Here is a 20661-nt window from a genome sequence, read left to right on the forward strand (position 1 = left end):
GTTCTTATTGCAACAATACATACTTAAATATTCTGGCTCCAGCAGACCCCCGGGACCCTGTAGTTAGGATATAGCGGGTTGGAAAATGGATGGATTGATGGATAATACATTGCTATTTCCATATCATTTTTCTTTTTATAAGAAAAATGATAAACAGGCAAGGCTCACTTGTTTTAAAACAACCAATGCAGTCACGGCAGATTTGGATGAAGGGGCCATGGGCTTGAATCATTGTTCAGACCCCCCAGATTTTCTGAGGGAAGCATGGAAAAATATTACATAATTTCAATGTTTAGGAATTGTGTTCTTCAGACAAGAACAGCAATAGTGCAAGAGTATGAAAAAACCACAACAGCAGCATCAGATATTACGAGAGACAGAGAAAGACAGGTACAAAAAGATTATCATAGACAATAGACATCAGTGTAAAGTGTGCCATGTCAAATATGAAAAACAAAAAGAGTATGAGCCTTAACCTATTTATTGTGAGAAACGGACAGAAAAACAGAGAGGAAAGAAAACATGTTTAAATGATCATTCTGGCTCCTGGTTATTTTCACAATGTCAGTTTTTTTTAGCTTTTAAAGAAAAACTAAGAAAAAATGAAAACAAAAATAAAAAATAGATAAAAGTAAACATTAAAAATCAAGTAAAATAAAAACACATCAGTAGGTTTACTAATTCACCAGCCTTCAACCTCTGGACACTTTTGTTCAGCTTCCAACAAAATGTACCTGTCGTTCAGCAGAGACCCTGCCAACTGGGTGTTTCTATTGGGTCCAGTTTGTTGTCTATTTATTGTCAAATGACCTTTCCAAACCACAAGTAATTTGCCACCAACAATATTTTGCTCATGTATTCAATTATTCAGGATGATTTTCAGAAAAGATTTATCAGCACTGTGCAAAGTTATAGGTAAACTGTGGTCAACAAAATGCAAACATCTGGTAAGTAAGCCAACATGTTTTCCACTTGTGATCTATGTCTGGGATGGTTCAGAAGATATTTCAGATAAAGGTTTTGTTAATCAGTACATTTCAATGTCAGGCTTTTGAATTATTATATACAGTAAGTCAAAAGAAGCCAGCAGCTTGTAACAACCATCACATATTAACATACTAAAAAAGATCATCTGTACTGGATAAATATGCCTTGCGCTCTGGAGATGTGAATGTCAGCTTTGAAAGTTATGCAAAACTGTTTAAATTACATTATGTACATTCAGAGGTTGGCACCAGAATTTATAGTTTATTCAAAACCATCACCTTCATATGCTTCACTATCAGTAGAACTGGAATGCATCCTGTTGTCACTAGGCATCACTAAAAAACTATCACTATTATAAACACAATAAATTGTTTTCTTCTGAACATACTACATTCCTATAGCCCTTATTCAGCTCTCCTGCTGTCCAACTACTGCCCTACATCACTTGATGCTGTTCGCTGAAGATGTGTAAACTCAGTGCTGCTCTTTCTATCTGATTCTGACTCATAACTTCAGCATCAGCCACATACCACATCTTCTGGGTTTAAGATTAAATTAGGCAGAATAATTTTATATTCTGTTAAAAGCTTTGCACTCATGTGATAATATAAACACTTTCTATTTGCACTCTGAATCCACAGTTATAAAAACATATACAGTATAAACAAACAAACCCTGTTTTGGAGATCGAACAGTTAAAAAAAATGTTGCCACGGAGAACTAAGTCAGAGGGGCAACTGGACCCTTCTGGGAAAGCATTTGGGGACACTTACTGCTCTTACTTAGTATACATCAGATGGGCTTCCTTCCAAGACACAGAAATATCAAACAACCTTCCTGCAACAAATAAACATGTTCACAATTCAATTGTTCCCTTGTTTCAAATTTTGGAAAAGAGTTTAGTTTCATTCAGCATAGAGCCTTAAAATGTTTTTCAAAGGATATATAAAATTGTACTAAGAAAATATGAATAAAGTCAAAATGGACTGTTTACCATGCAAGTTTTGAAATGTTGTGGGTGTTTCATTTTGTATATTATATAGTATTATACAGTGGTGTGAAAAACAATTTACCCCTTCATGATTCCTTATTCTTTTGCATGTTTGTCACACAAAATGTTTCTGATCATCAAACACATTTAACCATTAGTCAAATATAACACAAGTAAACACAAAATGCAGTTTTTAAATGATGGTTTTTATTATTTAGGGAGGAAAAAAAATCCAAACCTACATGGCCCTGTGTGAAAAAGTAATTGCCCCCTTGTTAAAAATAACCTAACTGTGGTGTATCACACCTGAGTTCAATTTCCGTAGCCACCCCCAGGCCAGATTACTGCCACACCTGTTTCAATCCAGAAATCCCTTAAATAGGAGCTGCCTGACACAGAGAAGTAGACCAAAAGCACCTCAAAAGCTAGACATCATGCCAAGATCCAAAGAAATTCAGGAACAAATGAGAACAGAAGTAATTGAGATCTATCAGTCTGGTAAAGGTTATAAAGCCATTTCTAAAGCTTTGGGACTCCAGAGAACCACAGTGAGAGCCATTATCCACAAATGGCAAAAACATGGAACAGTGGTGAACCTTCCTGGAGTGGCCGGCCGACCAAAATTACCCCAAGAGCGCAGAGACGACTCATCCGAGAGGTCACAAAAGACCCCAGGACAACGTCTAAAGAACTGCAGGCCTCACTTGCCTCAATTAAGGTCAGTGTTCACGACTCCACCATAAGAAAGAGACTGGGCAAAAACGGCCTGCATGGCAGTTCCAAGACGCAAACCACGGTTAAGCAAAAAGAACATTAGGGTTTGTCTCAATTTTGGCAAGAAACATCTCAATGATTGCCAAGACCTTTGGAAAAATACCTTGTGGACTGATGAGACAAAAGTTGAACTTTTTGGAAGGCAACTGTCCCGTTACATCTGACGTAAAAGGAACACAGCATTTCAGAAAAAGAACATCATACCAACAGTAAAATATGGTGGTGGTAGTGTGATGGTCTGGGGTTGTTTTGCTGCTTCAGGACCTGGAAGGCTTGCTGTGATAGATGGAACCATGAATTCTATTGTCTACCAAAAAATCCTGAAGGAGAATGTCCGGCCATCTGTTCATCAACTCAAGCTGAAGCGATCTTGGGTGCTGCAACAGGACAATGACCCAAAACACACCAGCAAATCCACCTCTGAATGGCTGAAGAAAAACAAAATGAAGACTTTGGAGTGGCCTAGTCAAAGTCCTGACCTGAATCCAATTGAGATGCTATGGCATGACCTTAAAAAGACGGTTCATGCTAGAAAACACTCAAATAAAGCTGAATTACAACAATTCTGCAAAGATGAGTGGGCCAAAATGCCACCAGAGCGCTGTAAAAGACTCATTGCAAGTTATCGCAAACGCTTGATTGCAGTTATTGCTGCTAAGGGTGGCCCAACCAGTTATTAGGTTCAGGGGGCAATTACTTTTTCACACAGGGACATGTAGGTTTGGATTTTTTTTTCTCCCTAAATAATAAAAACCATCATTTAAAAACTGCATTTTGTGTTTACTTGTGTTATATTTGACTAATGGTTAAATGTGTTTGATGATCAGAAACATTTTGTGTGACAAACATGCAAAAGAATAAGAAATCAGGAAGGGGGCAAATAGTTTTTCACACCACTGTATATAAGTGTATACAGTATAGGCAGCACTCTGTGTATGCCATTCAGTGTGTCTTTTTGTCAGGATTGTATCACTGTCAATATTCTAAGGAGACATGCAAGTAACAATTTCAATGTGATATGTACACACTTAATCTTGAACTGGTACATAAGCAAAAACCTCCTTGAAGGCTTGGCACATACAGCCGCTCAAGAAGCTCCTCTAGTATTGAATGGAGAAGTTTATGAAAGTTGAAATAGTATTCTCTACAAGAACAAGACATAAGAGAGTAAAGGCAGGACATGAAGCAAAGTTAAAAAGAACAGACATGAGAAAGATCAGATGGATGTGTGGAGTGTCAAAGAGTGAGAGAATGACGAATGATGCATTAAGAGAAAGACTTGGTGAGGAGGTGATAGATGTGCGGAGTAGAAATATATCAAGGTGGTTTGGGCATGTGAAGTGAAAGGCAGTTGATGACTATGTGAGAAGGTTAACCAAGATGGAGGAAGAGAGAATGAGGGCTAAGAGGCAGGCAGAAGAAAATATGATTAGAAGTTATGTTGGATAACATGAAAAGCATGTGTCTTATCCCAAAGGATGCCCAGGACCCTGAAAAATGCAGGAAACAGATTAGGGAGGATAACCACCTAACATGGGTTAACCTGGAAAATGCACATTAAACTGGTGATGATGATGATGATGATGAGCTATACTGGCTGTAGAAGCAGTGGTTACAGGGCTAGAAAGCTGCCTATATTTGCTATTTCCTGCACATAGTACAAATGTAGTGTGGCAGTACCACAAAATGCTGCACTAACAGGTTACTCTCAGTTCATGGCCCCAAGAATATTGCCTTAGATTTAAAATAAAATACTGAACATACAGAAAGCAGGTGGTATTTTATTTGTCCAAAGGGCATAATGATCAGCTTATTTTGCACTTTTAATCTGTTATTAAATATACTTTGCCACCTTTCGCTAAAAGAACACTATAAATATTTAAAAAAAGATATTGCAAAATGGTGTCATGGTGGCACAGTGGTAGCACTGCTGCTGCCTCACAGTTAGGAGACCCGGGTTTGCTTCCCGGGTCCTCCCTGCGTGGAGTTTGCATGTTCTCCCCGTGTCTGCGTGGGTTTCCTCCGGGTACTCCAGTTTCCTCCCACAGTTCAAAGACTTGCAGGTTAGGTGGATTGGCGATTCTAAATTGTCCCTAATGTGTGCTTGGTGTGTGGGTGTGTGTGTCCTGCGGTGGGTTGGTGCACTGCCCGGGATTGGTTCCTGCCTTGTGCCCTGTGTTGGCTGGGATTGGCTCCAGCAGACCCCCTGTGACCCTGTGTTCGGATTCAACGGGTTGGAAAATGGATGGATATTGCAAAATATTTAGCAATGTAACCTATCAAGCAAAAAAGATGTGTGCTGTCATCTTATGTCAGAGAAATGTCATTCAGCAGCGAACAGAACTGAGAAAAACAAATGATGCTTTAAAAAACAACAAAAAAAAAAACAAACAAAAAAAAAACTCAGTAAAAGTACCTGTAGTATGGAAATAAGCCATTGTCTCTCCCTGCCTAGATTAAAGCAATGAGGTAGTGGATGCCTCTCTAAAAAATTTCTTACATTTCTTTAAGTATATATCAACAGGGAATAGTTCAGAATCTTAAGACTGACTGGCTTCCACAACAAGATTGTCAGGCAAATTACAGAACAGTAAAAACAGTACAGAATCTTATGAGTTTTACAAATCTACATTTCACTACCAGACTTCAGAAATTGCTCATTGTGCCAAAAACTATTCTTGAAGTGTACATTACATACTGTACATTAAGCTTTGCTTATCATGCAGTTAGTAAGAAACTTCTACATGAACAAAGAAAAAGGAGCAAAGTTAGAGCTACTAACACAGACTACTTTAAAAATAGAATGGCAAGAGTCATCAGGCAGTCTGCATTCTCTCATTTACAGACTGGCCATAAGGGGGCAGCCTTGCCCGAGACTTTGTAGAAGGTATAAAACAGTTGTAGTCATTATACATGGTGTTAAGTTTCTCTGGGTGGAGCTCAGAAGTCTGTTGGGCCTGCAGAGAGATGACCAAAATGCACATCTGGGGACCAGATATCTTGTATTCTGGTTGCAAAAGACCTGGTCAGACGTATAGTACTGACCAGAATCCGAATGACATGTGGCGGGAAGAACGGAATGTTGGCCACAGCAATGTGCAGAGAAGGCCCTGCCCTGAAGTGCCGCTAATCTGAAGCCACAGAACATGTTTAATTTGTTTTTGTAAATATTGCTCATTCAGTTGCATTTCCTTCCTCTTTGATCACTGCTTATTATGGCTCAGATTGAACTTCACATGCAATTCAGTAGTGCCTTTGTTGACAATTCATGATGTTTTAAAACCAGCCATTCAAGGATTAAAAAAGCAAATAGTTTACAGATGACACTGTATCTGAATATTATTTTTCATGGTTAAAAAGCCACAGAAAAAAAAAAATCTGAAAATCTATAAATAGGAAATCTTTAAGCTATAAAATGATGTTTTAATTCTTTAGATTAAAACACATTTTAGGTAGAAAGGTGGGGTTTCAGCCATAGATAACAAAGGTGCTCTCCCGGTCTGTTCTGAATTGACTCTTCTAAAATTGTCTGGTAATGTAGGGAAGCTTTATATGAGCCTATCAGGCTGTCCAAGTCAAGAATGTCACTTGACTGATACTGTTTTAAAAAACATACAGTTTATGTCTTATCATCACTGGGTCCTAATATTTAGAATATTTGAAAGAACATATTCTCATCTTACCTATATGGAAATATTTATATTACAAGGACAAAACATGCTACAAAAATTTTCTTCCTTTAAATAGGAATTACAGCAGGGAAATAAACAGCAGGGAATGATTAATGTCTACAGGAGGAATACACACATACACTTACTGTACATAATTAACAGTGTATAACTGTGTCTTAATACATTACCACACAGTTACAGAAAGTACAGTTGTCATGCCACATAAGATCTCCAGAGGCTCTATGTACCTTCTTAAGAGTAAAATGCTTTCCTAAAAACAATAACAACTATTATACTTAAAAGTCAATAGTGTTATACCATTTGGGCAAAAACTTTGGCATACGTTTCTGAAAATAACTGTTGATAAGTTTTTTTTCATTTGTAACTAACAGCTCTGGCTAAAGGCATCTTATATTGTCACTGATTATGGTAAAACATTTACTTTAATTAAATTTTACTAAAAAAAAAAATTATCTAAACAAAGCAGAATTAAAAATTATCCAGGGTTTATTCCCACTTCTTGTCTAATGCTGCTGGTATAGGTTCTGGCCCCACTGACCCTGAATTAGATTTAAGTGGATTCAAACACATGTACTGTATATATATATTTAAAGAATTCTTTTTGGAACTGTTTATATGAACAAGAAATTAGGTTTTATTATCCATTCTTTAAATTATGCAGTTTATTCTGTACTACTATCATAAATACGCACACAGTGGATGAAATTGTGTATTTAACCTGAAGAACAACCTGAGACTTTATATTCTCAGAGAAGAAGACAGTTATTTTTACACAACATATCTGCATAAAGTGATAGGACCTTCAAGCTGCATAAACAGTATTCAGATTATGACAGGGTAATGCAGGATGAGACAAGACAGGAAAGGACAGGTAAAGACAAGACAAAAATAGATATACAGTATACAAATAAAACACCTTAATTTCCTCATAATACCTGTATTTCATTACAATAATTTTAAAGAGAATAATGTAGAATTCTTTATTGTCATTATGCATACACATAACAAAATATTTTGTTGGTAGGACTCAGCTTCAAGGCAGAATACTTGAAATACACAATACACTATAAATAATAAACATAAGTATAAAAGACAGCAGCAATAAAATATCATCAAGTCCAGACTTTTCCTGAGGTAGTACACCTGCAGAGATCAGTGATCTGTGTGCGTGGGTCTGCAGGGGAGGATTATGAGGAGAAGTGCGTGTGCATGTCTATAGGGGGGCAGGTTAGGGGTAGATGTAATGTATGTGTGTGTATCAGCAAGGGCAGATGGACTTCACAGCTCTGGGGAAAAAGCTGTCTTTCAGTCTGCTGGTGCGTGTTTTTATGTTTCTGTACCGCTTTCCCGAAGGCAGTGGTACAAACAGTCAATTTCCCAGATGGGAGAGATCCGCAGCTATACATTTGGCCCACTTCTGCACCCTTCCAGCATATACAAAGTCCAGGCCTAGGAGAGGACTTCCTACGATCCCCTGTATTGTTCTCACCACTTGTGCCAAGTCCTTCCTGTCCTGTGCAGCTGTCGTACCACACTGTCATACTGTGACAAAGAAAACTTTCTATAGCAGATCTGTAGACGTTTGTGAGCAGCCAAGAGGAGAATCCAGCACGTCTAATCTTCCTGAGGAAGAAAAGTCTTTGTTGGGCCTTCTTTATCAGGTGAGATGTGTTCAAAGACCAGGTCAGATCTGATGTTTCCAATGACAACTAAAGTGCATATATTATACATTAAAGAATATCTGGAAGACACAAGTGATTAATCTAAATTGCCTGATTCTTTAATAAAGTGGGCTTCTTCTTCATTTCTTCTTCACATTACATGCATAATAATAAATCAAGACTACCTTCTCTTTTTGTATAATTTCTTAGAAGAAAATAATTTTTTTTTCTAATAATTTTTCCATAATTGACCAAATGCTGTTTACAGCTAAAAAGATCTTTAAAAGCAGACATGCTACTTCAGTTGATTTATTTTGATTCATATGAATTAAGAAGAATAATTCAATGTATGCTCAGCATGCTGCACTTAATTTCTGAATTCAATTAAAATCACAATCTTTCTTAATATTCTACTTATACAGCTGTAGAATACACTTAAATCAGTGCAACAGGGTCAGTGTTCAGGTTTTGTGGGATCATACACGAAGAAGTGCAAAAGCAGCATTTATTTTTACTCTTGATTTATGAAGAAACTGATTGAGATCAGATGCAAAAAGGCCAGTTCAAGTCAGATCTAAGCTTAACTGGAAAGCAGATTCAAGCTTTTGTTTAGCATTCTATGCCAAGAGTAAGCAGCCCAAATATGCACAGAATAGATGAGAGGTTGCCAGCTTCTAAGACTTTCAAATATTTTTGTTCGTAGAGCAATGAGGAGTTTTATTGAACAGTGCTTGTACAAGCATACAATATTTGCATGGAAGGGGATAAATAACCACAAAAAGTAAATATTAAATGTAATAAGTATTTGCTTCATCTGTTGTACTGAAAGGATCTGCTTATATGCCTCAAAGTATTGAAATTAGTTATGATATCAGCTGAAAGTAGCTAAAAGACAGCATAACACTGAAGAAAGCACAGTATTATAAACATATGTCTTCTAACTATTATTTAGACACATTTTCCAGTGGCACGATATGTGGATATCACTGAGATCCCATGACAAGACACTTATGAATTAAGGAAATCATCACTGTGATAGGAAGTAGGAAACTTTCAAATATTTGTACAAACAAAGGGGAACAATTTATATATTAAGGTATAAAATGTAAAAAACTCAGACAAAAGAGAGCTTAAACCAGTAACTTCTAAAGAAAGAAGTATTAAGCTAGTTAAGAGAATTAACCACATCCATATTTACATTTATATTTTAGTGAGTCTTACAACGACAGCCAGAATTGGCTTATTTTTTACTTCTCTCTTTACCAATAATGAAAGTATTACCAATACATGAAAAACATGCCATTTTCGGCCACTGCATAGGAAAATTAATCTTCCACTTCCTCAAAAACACTGTGGTACATGCAAGACATTTATAACCCACTTCTTACCTCCTGAAGCTGGAAGAACTTGCCCTCCAGAACAGTAAAGGCATTAGCTTTTTCAGCAACTTGCTTTTGCAGTTTGATCATTTCAACATTGTCTTTGATAGCTGATCTAAATGCAGGGAAAAAAACAAAACATTTTCTTTTAGAGTAGACAAAAAAACACATGTTAAAATGGGCTGAATCAAAAAAGATAGTAGGTTTTGTGTCGCCAAGCAGCCTGAGGCACACCAAACAATTTAAATAAATATTGTAAAGGGCTAGAAAAATAAGATTAAAGATGGCAAGCCCCTTTTTACCCAAAAAACAGAATGCAGACGTGATTTATGGCAAAAACTAATAATATTTTCTAATTATTTGATTTGAAACCACCTGTAAACAATTCTGTCTTTACAAAGAATGATAAAGAGACCCGCAACAAGCCCAGAGTTGGGTAGGAGAACTTTCAAAAGTAAACCATGGAAAAAAAGAGGGCTAAAATCATATTTGGCAATTGCTTCTTCTTTTTGTTGTAATATTTATGAGTGCATATATCTTTCTTGCACATGTTAAGAAAAAAAAAATGTCACAAATCTATTCTGTTCAGACAATAGACTACAAAGCCCCCACCATCTGCAAACCAGCTGAGCTCTTCACAAGTGAATTTTAATTCTCTGTAATATCAAAGACCACGGTGCTTTGGCTGTGCCCAGATAGCTGTCCTCGCACAGAAGACAAACAAGTAGGGGCCTGGGAGACTGCCCAAGAAACGTCTTTACCACAATGTTGAAACGATCAGTGGGATTTCTGCCGTGTTATCTACATACATTAAAGCTGTGGTAAAGACGGCAGCCCAGTCAGATGCTTGTCTTCAGATTTCTGATGTAGTCACACATTTTTATTAAACTGGCTCCACACATCAAACAAACAACACCATACAAGCAAGTCAGTGTATGGCTTCAAAGGATTTTACAAGCAGTTTCCTCCTTTTAGAAGAGTATATGGAAAACATTAGAAAACTAGGTGTGTGGCAAGTCTTTAGACGTGAATATAAGAGCACATATACAGTATTTATAAAATGTAATGGGTTGATATGGAACAGGCAGATAGGGATCAGGCATATTCATAAATTGATAAGATTCAACTACTGAAGTATTTATCAGGATATCTCTTGGTTTGGAATCAGCAGCTATTTCAGCTCCATATCTTATAAAACACGATGGTGGTCAAAGGATATTTTAAAGGTTAACACAGAGGAGGCATTTTGGTCAGAACGGACATTCTACTCATTAATGAACAGTACCATTGGGTTAGAAGACAAATTCTAAACAACAATAGTTTCCTATAACTATTTAGTGTTTCATCGATATTTGCCTTGGAATAGACTGTAGCTGCGCCACGTCTTTTGTTACCTACAATCCCAAAACATTAATATGTTTTAAAAATGCAACAGTGCCAGCTAAGGATGATTCAGCCAATGAGATCACTTCTTATCAGTTCAAAGATGCAAAGTATGAAAAACAAACATCATAGTAATATTATGGTAAGGCTTTCCAGAATTCTAGACTAATGTTTAAAATTAATATGATTATTCAAATACCTCAGTAATCAAAGCAAACAAGTTAGCATTAAAAGGATAGCAAATAGTGTCCTCTAAATACTATATACTGCTTTGTAATTTCCTTTAGCTATACCTTAACAGACAAATTATTTATAATCTTTGGATTCAAAATATTAGTCATACAATTTTCTGTGTATTCTGTGATGTTCTTATTAGGCTCTTAGAAAAAAAAAGTGGACTATTTCTGAAAGTGTCATTATGTGTCATTGCACAACATCAATCAATGGAAACAATGTCCTATTACAGGTCTGCAATCCCTTTCTAATCCCAAACTAAAACTGAATTGTAATAAGGTAAAAATGAATATAACATGTGAATATGTAAAATGTTAATATAAACTCAGTTTCATCAATTGAATCATTATTTATTTCAAAATAATTATATCACCAAAAACATACAATATTTAGGTGGGATATGCAAGTGATTACTGTACTAGTTAGTGCAACATTTATCAGTAATATCTAGACCTTTATTTATAAAATGTGGCAAGTGTTTAATACACCAGATTATTCTCAGTTTTGTAAGGTTTAAAACACCCGTCACCTTCAATTATGTTTGATAAAGTACAACTGCTTATAGTTTATTTTAAACAATGAATTATATAAAAAATGTTGCCTTTGTGGTTAAACAAAGTGCTGGACACACTTTTTGTTAAAAAACCCACATTTTATTTTCTATTCAAAAGCCAGTGGCTAACAATGTAATTCTCTAGGATATATTTTGGTGGCATACATTGAACCCCTTGACAAATGTTGAGCAATGCTTGAGTCTTGAGGGATATCTGAAGACCACGGTCAATAATCTGTATCCATTCATGACATCAGTGTCCAATTTGCAAATTAATTTTTTCCACTTTATAACACTTCATGGCAAAAGGCAAGGAAGGTATAGGAATGGTATAACTTGGAATCCAGTATAATAATTGGCCTATACAGTCATCAAGAACATAATCAAATTGCTCATATTTGAGATGAGATGAAATTACCTATTTGTAGTAGAAGTTCATTGTGACAAAAGCTAGAGTGTATATTGGCAGCACTTGACATGAGGAAAGAACTAGCCATAAAGGAAAGCCCATGCATTACATTATGGTTTAAAATATGCCACATTTTTTTTATCTAACAGGGAATGGGATTTATTTTAAGTACCAATATTTGAAAACAAATAACACTATTGAATCTATACTAGCCATGATACCTCAAGTAAAATAATTTTTAAAATATTTTATATCTCTTGCCCTATGTGTACCTTCAGTGCCTTTAATCGGGATCCTTGTGTGTCTGAACCTCTCTTGACTGGCGCTCCATCTGTCAAGCACATTCCTATAAAAGTTTAGTTCTCATTTTAAGGGTGCTTTGCTCACCTCCAGTCTGCTCTTATGCATCCCATCTTTAGTGTACCTCCTATGGCTTGACTCCTCTTCATGTGGCTCACACTCACACTTCATCTTTCGATTGCATCACTGGAGCAAAACTGACCAATAACACCAAAGCCAAACTGACAAATTAGATTGTTCACAGGGACTGGACACACACACACACACACACACGCACAGGCACACACTTTAATGTTTAATGAAATAGTAGATCATTAAATTGACTGTTTTAGTTGTAAGCTAGCTGCCTCCATACCTATATCCAGAAAATGCAGAGTTGTCAATTAAGTCAACTAACAGAACATGCACCTTTTTTGGGATGTGATAGGAAAATAACAATGCCCTGTGAAATACTTCTATAGATATAGAGAAAATGTGCAAATTTCAGACAGACGGGGCTGGGATTCAGACCTAGAATCTGTAATAGAGCAACGGTACCCACTATGCAACCATATGCCTCCATATATAATGCAATTACCAATTTAAACTATCCAGCAATCCAAAGAGATCAAGTGTAATTTGACTTAGTTATATAGGGATGCACAGGTTGTTTTGTGGTGCTTCTCATCTCTTCTTAGAAACTCTCCAATCCCCCACAATTAGCATTTGTGCAGACAAGGAATAAAAAACATAAAAATAAATCAGAAATTTCATGGCTACTCTGACAGTATTTTACTTTTTAAGCTATATACCACATTGGCAATTTCACACAAAACTGGCAATAAATTAGATTCCACAACTTTATATTTTGAATTTCAACTTTTCACAGCAGCTGGAAAAGGCAGACCAGAGTCTTTCATTAGTTGATTTTGATGTTGTAAAACAGTACAATGATAAATGGAACAAAATTATATTAGAAGCAGCTTTCTGACTCTAAAATGACTGGGAGGCCAAGCAAATTCAGACATCCAGGCTACTTGAAACAGATATGAGATTTTTAGCTAATGAGGCATTATGTAGAACACATGCAGAAATCACAGTTCTCTGCTTAAAATGGGCCACAACAACAGGAAAAAACATGACTTTAATAAAAGAAAGCAGGATTCTGGTTCTTTCTTCAAAGTAACTAAAGGGACTTGGATAACCAAAAGTTTGTGTCTTGAGGATGCCAAACCAAACTGGTCAATTAAACACACGCCGAGAGCAGCTTAAATAATGTTTTTTTTTCTTCTTCCCTGAATGGGTATTTGCCACATATGTCATAAACCGCTGGAAACAGTTACTTTAAAGAAAACTAGCACTTACAGATGAATGTACTGCAGTAAAGAAAAAAAGGAGAAAAAAAAACAACTCTGTCATACCTGGTGAACAAAGTGTTAGGATAAAAGATTTTGTGTAAACAAAAGGTTTGCTTAGCTGACATTCATTTTAGTCCAACAGGTCAAATAAGTAAAAACAAAAAAATTAGCATCCAGGGAACATCTTCTAAATTCTGTCTGAATATATGGCAGGAGTACATGTATAGATAGTGGACTTCAAAGGAGTAATAGTACAGTTTACTGTATAACCCATATTCTTATCTCACTTCAACAAAACTATGTGTATAGGTCAATAGGTCATTTTTGCCATCAATAGGTCATTTTTGACTCTACAGGCTCTGTCACCCTACAATCCTACAATGGACTTAAGAGGATTGTAGAATCTTATGTTATATCTTTTCACTCAAAATGGGCGTGTGAGATAGATATCATAAAAGCTCAGGGTTTACAACAAACAAACAACTTTGACTATAATAACGAGATCTTTCAGTCAAGTTTAAATTGAAGTTACAACTAGACCATTATATGAACGCTGTTTTGTTGTTAACTCTGATGAGAAAAGAAATTAATAGGAAGCTGCACTAATGTTTATTAGACGGATGAATGAAAATATTCAACAGACAAATCAATTATGCATGATATTAACAAGTAAAAAAGTATAAAGTTAATGGATTTGCCACATAGATATTTATGAGATATGTGTTGCTAAATTTAATACTAGGCAGCATTTACTGTTTACAGGTTCAAGCTTTGTGTCTGTCACTTTAGTCATTTAGTCTATTTTTTCATGCTTTGGAACAAAAGGTAATAGTGTCAAACTTATAACCTACTATTATTCAATGCCTCTAACCAATATATTCTTATTATATATACATTTTAGGCTGTGTGCAATCCAATAATTTCAGTAAGCTGGCTACCAGACAAATGTTCTTAGGTTTTTTGTTTAAATCAATTGAGATTGACAGTCCAAGGGGGTGGGGAGAACAAAGAGATACAACATGACCTACTGTAAATGCAGAACAGTTAAAGCGGGCCATGGCTATTGTAACAAATTACATGAGGATCTACAAATATTTTGAGATGCTGTGTCTATTAATCGGCTCTTAATGCCTTTGAATCATTCATGCTTTAATTTCTCACCAACTGCTATTTCATTCATAATGGGAGACGTGTTATAATTTTTGCAACTCCTAAACTGAAAAAACAATTGCAAATAATACTCCAGATACAGTCTTCCTACTGCATTATAAATTCTGGAATAATGGTCCTTGATTTATATTCAACTGATTACACAATATAATGTAACATTTCATTTGCCTATTTATGGTAAGTGCTTCTGCACAATGCCTAAAAAATTTTAAAGTTGCATCACCATAAATTCAATAATCCTTTTCAGAGGTGGTTTCTTGGTAGGTCAGCCTTACCCATCTTATATTTATAAGGTTATATTTAAAATTAATGTTTATTTTGCTCATATGCAGCAATATAATCTAATATTTAGATTAAACTGCATTTTCCAAGAAACACTGCAGTTCTGATGGATCTCAAGGACTTTGAGTTGATTTTCCACCATTTTCAGGTTCATATTTGGAGGATGTGTTGTGTTCAAGTTATATTCCGTGTTTGTCAACCGTTGTAAAGATAACAGGTTTCATTCATTGAAGTGTTCACTACCCAAATCGGTACTCGTGAATCTAAGATGTTTAACAGGCATTCCCGGTATTAAGTTGTGGATTTGCCTGCGAATATTTAGCGGCAGCGTGTCTATGAACTTAATTTAAACTTAAGCTAACCCTAACCCTAACCCTATTGCTATGTCTACAAAGGCTTGTTCAGATTCAGAGGGTTGTTTCTTTTTTACTGCATCAACAAACAGCTCGTCTTCCTCTTTATCCGAGACATGACACACTGCATGCACGGGTTTACCTTTCCCAGTCCTGCAAAGTCAGTTCACGGGAGCTGCTCGGAGTACATGCATCAAAGCTTCTCAGCTGTGCTTGTGCTATCTCGTGTGATCTTGTGATGTCCACGGCTTTATTTAATGTTAGCTCAGACCAGGCACTTAAACGTTTCTCTCGCACCTTTGCTGAGTTTGCGCCAAACACTATTCTATCCCTGACCATCTCATCTAGGTTTGCATAAGCACAGTCCTTCACCAGCAATTTTAACTCCATGACAAAGTGATGAAAAGTCTCGTTTATACCCTGGGTCCTCTCATTAAACTTGTATCTCGCGAATATTGTATGCGTCTTAGACATGACAAATGCCAGCGGCAGTGTGTCTATGAACCTAATTTAAAGTTAAGCTTAACAACTTGCTTTCCTATTCGTTTGCTTAAGCACAGACCTTCACCAGCAATTTTAACTCCGTTACAGCAATTGCAACTTCGTTACAAACTGATCAAAAGTCTCATTTATACCCTTTGTCTTCTCATTAAACTTGTATCTCGCGAATATCGTATTCGTCGTAGGCAAAAGTTAAGGGTTGCACCGTGCTTTGTTTCCGCAGTAGCTGCACTTATGAATATGCTTGTATCTGAGATAGTACACACTGCATGCACTAGTTTACCTTTCTCAGTCCTGCAAAGTCAGTTCACGTGAGTCGCTCGGAGTGCATGTGCAGGCACTTAATTACGTGGGATGTAAGTATGTTCCAGTTATGACCGTTATGCATAGAATTTCGAAATGAAATCTGACTAACTTTTGTAAGTTAGCTGTAAGGAATGAGCCTGCCAAATTTCAGCCTTCCACCTACACGGGAAGTTGGAGAATTAGTGATGAGTCAGTCAGTGAGTCAGTCAGTGAGTGAGGGCTTTGCCTTCTATTAGTATAGATATAAATCTTTAATATAAATTGCAGTAGCAGTCCAAGTAAAGAAAGACTGCTGGCTTTTTATGTTTGTTTAAATAGCAATTCTTTAGCTATTTTTTTTAACTCTTAACTACTAGTGCTGGTTTATTTTGTACACCAATCTCAGTTATTTTTGTCCAGCGTCCTTTTACTTGAGGCTACCAGCAGCATCTGCCACCTATCCTCAACTTGATTCACTACAAGTACAGGGTCACAATGGTTTCCTTCCAGTGTGCCCCCAGCCAGTTTTGTGAATGGATGCAGAGTCGCAAGTTCTATATTGTACATTTGGTACACTATGTGGGTACTTACGTATGTATAGTTCATTGCATACATTTTCTTTGTTTCTTATAATTTTTGCTTATAATTTGCATTAGAAGGCTCTTGGCATGCATGCCTGTCACAGTATGTATACAATAAAACAAATAATAATAATTAAATTTTATGTGTTAGTTGAACAGTGTAATGGTACAGAGAAAGGACTGCATTTGTTGCACATTCAAAATATCAATTGAGCAACACCTCACAATCAAGTTTGAGTAATAATTTTGGGACAACCGTACCACATTCAATATATTAAATAGGATTAATGTGTACTTCCCAGTAAGATGAATCCAACCAATCAATTACAAACCGGATTCAAAAAAGTTGGGACACTAAAAAAATTGTGAATAAAAACTGAATGCAATGATGTGGAGATGGCAAATGTCAATATTTTATTTGTAATAGAATGTAGATGACAGATCAAACGTTTAATCCGAGTAAATGTATCATTTTAAAGGAAAAATATGTTGATTCAAAATTTCACGGTGTCAACAAATCCCAAAAAAGTTGGGACAAGTAGCAATAAGAGGCTGGTAAAAGTAAATTTGAGCATAACGAAGAGCTGGAAGACCAATTAACACTAATTAGGTCAATTGACAACATGATTGGGTATAAAAAGAGCTTCTCAGAGTGGCAGTGTCTCTCAGAAACCAAGATGGGTAGAGGATCACCAATTCCCACAATGTTGCGCAGAAAAATAGTGGAGCAATATCAGAAAGGTGTTACCCAGCGAAAAATTGCAAAGACTTTGCATCTATCATCATCAACTGTGCATAACATCATCCGAAGATTCAGAGAATCTGGAACAATCTCTGTGCGTAAGGGTCAAGGCCGTAAAACCATACTGGATGCCCGTGATCTCCAGGCCCTTAAACAACATTGCACCACAACCAGGAATTCTACTGTAAAGGAAATCACAGAATGGGCTCAGGAATACTTCCAGAAACCATTGTCAGTGAACACAATCCACCGTGCCATCCGCCGTTGCCAGCTGAAACTCTACAGTGCAAAGAAGAAGCCATTTCTAAGCAAGATCCACAAGCTCAGGCGTTTCACTGGGCCAGGGATCATTTAAAATGGAGTGTGGCAAAATGGAAGACTGTTCTGTGGTCAGACGAGTCACGATTCAAAGTTCTTTTGGAAATCTGGGACGCCATGTCATCCGGACCAAAGAGGACAAGGACAACCCAAGTTGTTATCAACGCTCAGTTCAGAAGCCTGCATCTCTGATGGTATGGGGTTGCATGAGTGCGTGTGGCATGGGCAGCTTGCATGTCTGGAAAGGCACCATCAATGCAGAAAAATATATTCAGGTTCTAGAACAACATATGCTCCCATCCAGACGTCATCTCTTTCAGGGAAGACCCTGCATTTTTCAACAAGATAATGCCAGACCACATTCTGCATCAATCACAACATCATGGCTGCGTAGGAGAAGGATCCGGGTACTGAAATGGCCAGTCTGCAGTCCAGATCTTTCACCTATAGAGAACATTTGGCGCATCATAAAGAGGAAGGTGCGACAAAGAAGGCCCAAGACGATTGAACAGTTAGAGGCCTGTATTAGAAAAGAATGGGAGAGCATTCCTATTTCTAAACTTGAGAAACTGGTCTCCTCGGTCCCCAGACGTCTGTTGAGTGTTGTAAGAAGAAGGGGAGGTGCCACACAGTGGTGAAAATGGCCTTGTCCCAACTTTTTTGGGGATTTGTTGACACCATGAAATTCTGAATCAACATATTTTTCCCTTAAAATGATACATATTCTCAGTTTAAACTTTTGTTCCGTGATTTATGTTCTATTCTGAATAAAATATTAGAAGTTGGCACCTCCACATCATTGCATTCAGTTTTTATTCACGATTTGTATAGTGTCCCAACTTTTTTGGAATCCGGTTTGTATATCATTTATCTGTATTTTATATGTTGGACCTCACAGGATTCATAATGATATATGTTAGATAGCAAACAAAATACAATTCCAGGTGACAAGATAAAATATAAGAGAAATCAACTGTATTTAAAAAATTTCAAAGAATTTCCTTTCATGATGGGGATTCAAAATGTGATATTTTGAACAAACATCTCAAGTTCCTCTTGAGGGTCCCAAAATGAAAATATCACAAACTTTTTAAAAATTGTTGAGAATCAAGAATCAGAATGAAAGGTTTATTTTAAAATGACTGTGGTTCATCCAAAGTACGGTTGTAGTTAACTATTTTATAAAAAGAAAATGACTACATTTAGTATGTGTCAATTCTAGTTTAAAATTAAGTAATTATATTGATTATGATTACATAAGAGTAAAGACTGAAGACACAGTCTTCAAGCAATGTCAAAAAGTACAAAGAAGGGTAAGGCAGAACAATATAAAAAGGTCCACCATTTTATTTGAAACAATTTAGGACTTACACAAATTTCTATAGTAATAGTAACATGATTATTAAAAGAACAAAACAAACCAAATACATTATATTCTTAAACACCCAACCCAAGGTCACCGAGAGTTGGAATTTATCCTGGTAGCTGAATGGGCATTGCAGGGAAAAAACCCTGTACAAGGTGCTAGTCCATCACAGGACCACTTATACACATACTTAGACTCACACAGGGCCAATTTAAAATCCTCAATTAGACTAATCTTACATGTCTTGGGCAATGGGGGAGGAAAAGTGGAGCACCAAAAGTAAAAAATATGCAGAAATGCGAACATTCAAACCGCAAATGATGAGCAGTCAGAATTCTGGTTTCTTGAAACAACCAGCCACTGTGCTCCCATGTGCACATATGCAAAATTTAAATTAGATCAACATTATAGTGGCACAATTTTTGTAGTGAATTGAGTAAAAAAAATGTTTATAGAGCCTAAGTTACTTATAAATAAATTCATCAGTTCAACGTCAAGCACAGTTCCCAAAAAGGGAAGAATGATCACAGCTCACTGTTCATCCCATTAAAGCAAAACTTCCTACCTTTGTCCTGTGGCTTGCTGCTCCCTAAGTCGAAGGAGAGAATCTTCACATTCCTTTTCCTGCTTCCTGAGTTGTTCCCTCAATATTTCTGCTACTTTATCAGTCTCCTCCATTTGCTGCCTCTGAATTTCAATCACATTTTCCCTGCATTGTAATAACAGATTAGTATTCTTTGATTTTGGTATTAATATGGAGTAAATAAGAACACCAAATATTTTAAACTAATAAGTCAATCAATTTAAGATAAATTTAAGTACAAGATTTAGAAGGACAAAGTAATACTATGAAACATCATATTTAGAATCTAAGGGCAGAATTTTGGTTCTAGTAATTAATTACTACTCTAACTAACAGAATAGCATTGCACATCCCATTTCATGAAAATTACTATGGCCAGACATGCTCAAGCAAGCAAAGAATTAAATCACATATGTTATTTATTTATCATTTAAGTTATGTTAATTGCCACCTGAAAGTTGTCACTGTGTGTAAATGTGCAGGGTGTGTGTGTTTGTTTAGTTTTGTGTGAGAGTGGTCCTTATGATTGGCTAGAGTCCTATCCAGGTCCGTTTTAGCCTTTTGCCCAATTTTGGTGAGTGAAAAGGTTGTAGAACCTACCTACTGAGCTCAGTTCATTAAAGGCTACATTTTCTACACTGCCATCAAATGTACCTGAATGTTACGCCAAGCATACATTTTCTAACTTGCTATTTTTGCTTACTACATTGACTCATTTGGAGACATTACTGACTACAATGACTCTATCTGGAGACAAAACAATCTTCTGAAAACATTATG

At 36.4% G+C, this 20661-nt stretch overlaps 1 protein-coding gene across 3 annotated transcripts in view; it reads right to left on the minus strand.

Annotated features, from left to right (window-relative positions):
- Positions 1-20661, minus strand: part of rpgrip1l (RPGRIP1 like) — a 191837-nt gene that overhangs the window by 134498 nt on the left and 36678 nt on the right. For all 3 annotated transcript variants that reach the window (XM_039762916.1, XM_039762918.1, XM_039762917.1), the window contains 2 exons: positions 19864-20007; positions 9494-9599 (listed from right to left, as the gene is read on the minus strand). In XM_039762916.1, coding sequence (XP_039618850.1) covers positions 9494-9599; positions 19864-20007 — 250 coding nt within the window. The remainder of the gene's footprint in view (positions 1-9493; positions 9600-19863; positions 20008-20661) is intronic.

This window comes from Polypterus senegalus, chromosome 9 (genome assembly GCF_016835505.1).
Source record: "Polypterus senegalus isolate Bchr_013 chromosome 9, ASM1683550v1, whole genome shotgun sequence".
NCBI classification, from domain to species: domain Eukaryota; kingdom Metazoa; phylum Chordata; class Cladistia; order Polypteriformes; family Polypteridae; genus Polypterus; species Polypterus senegalus.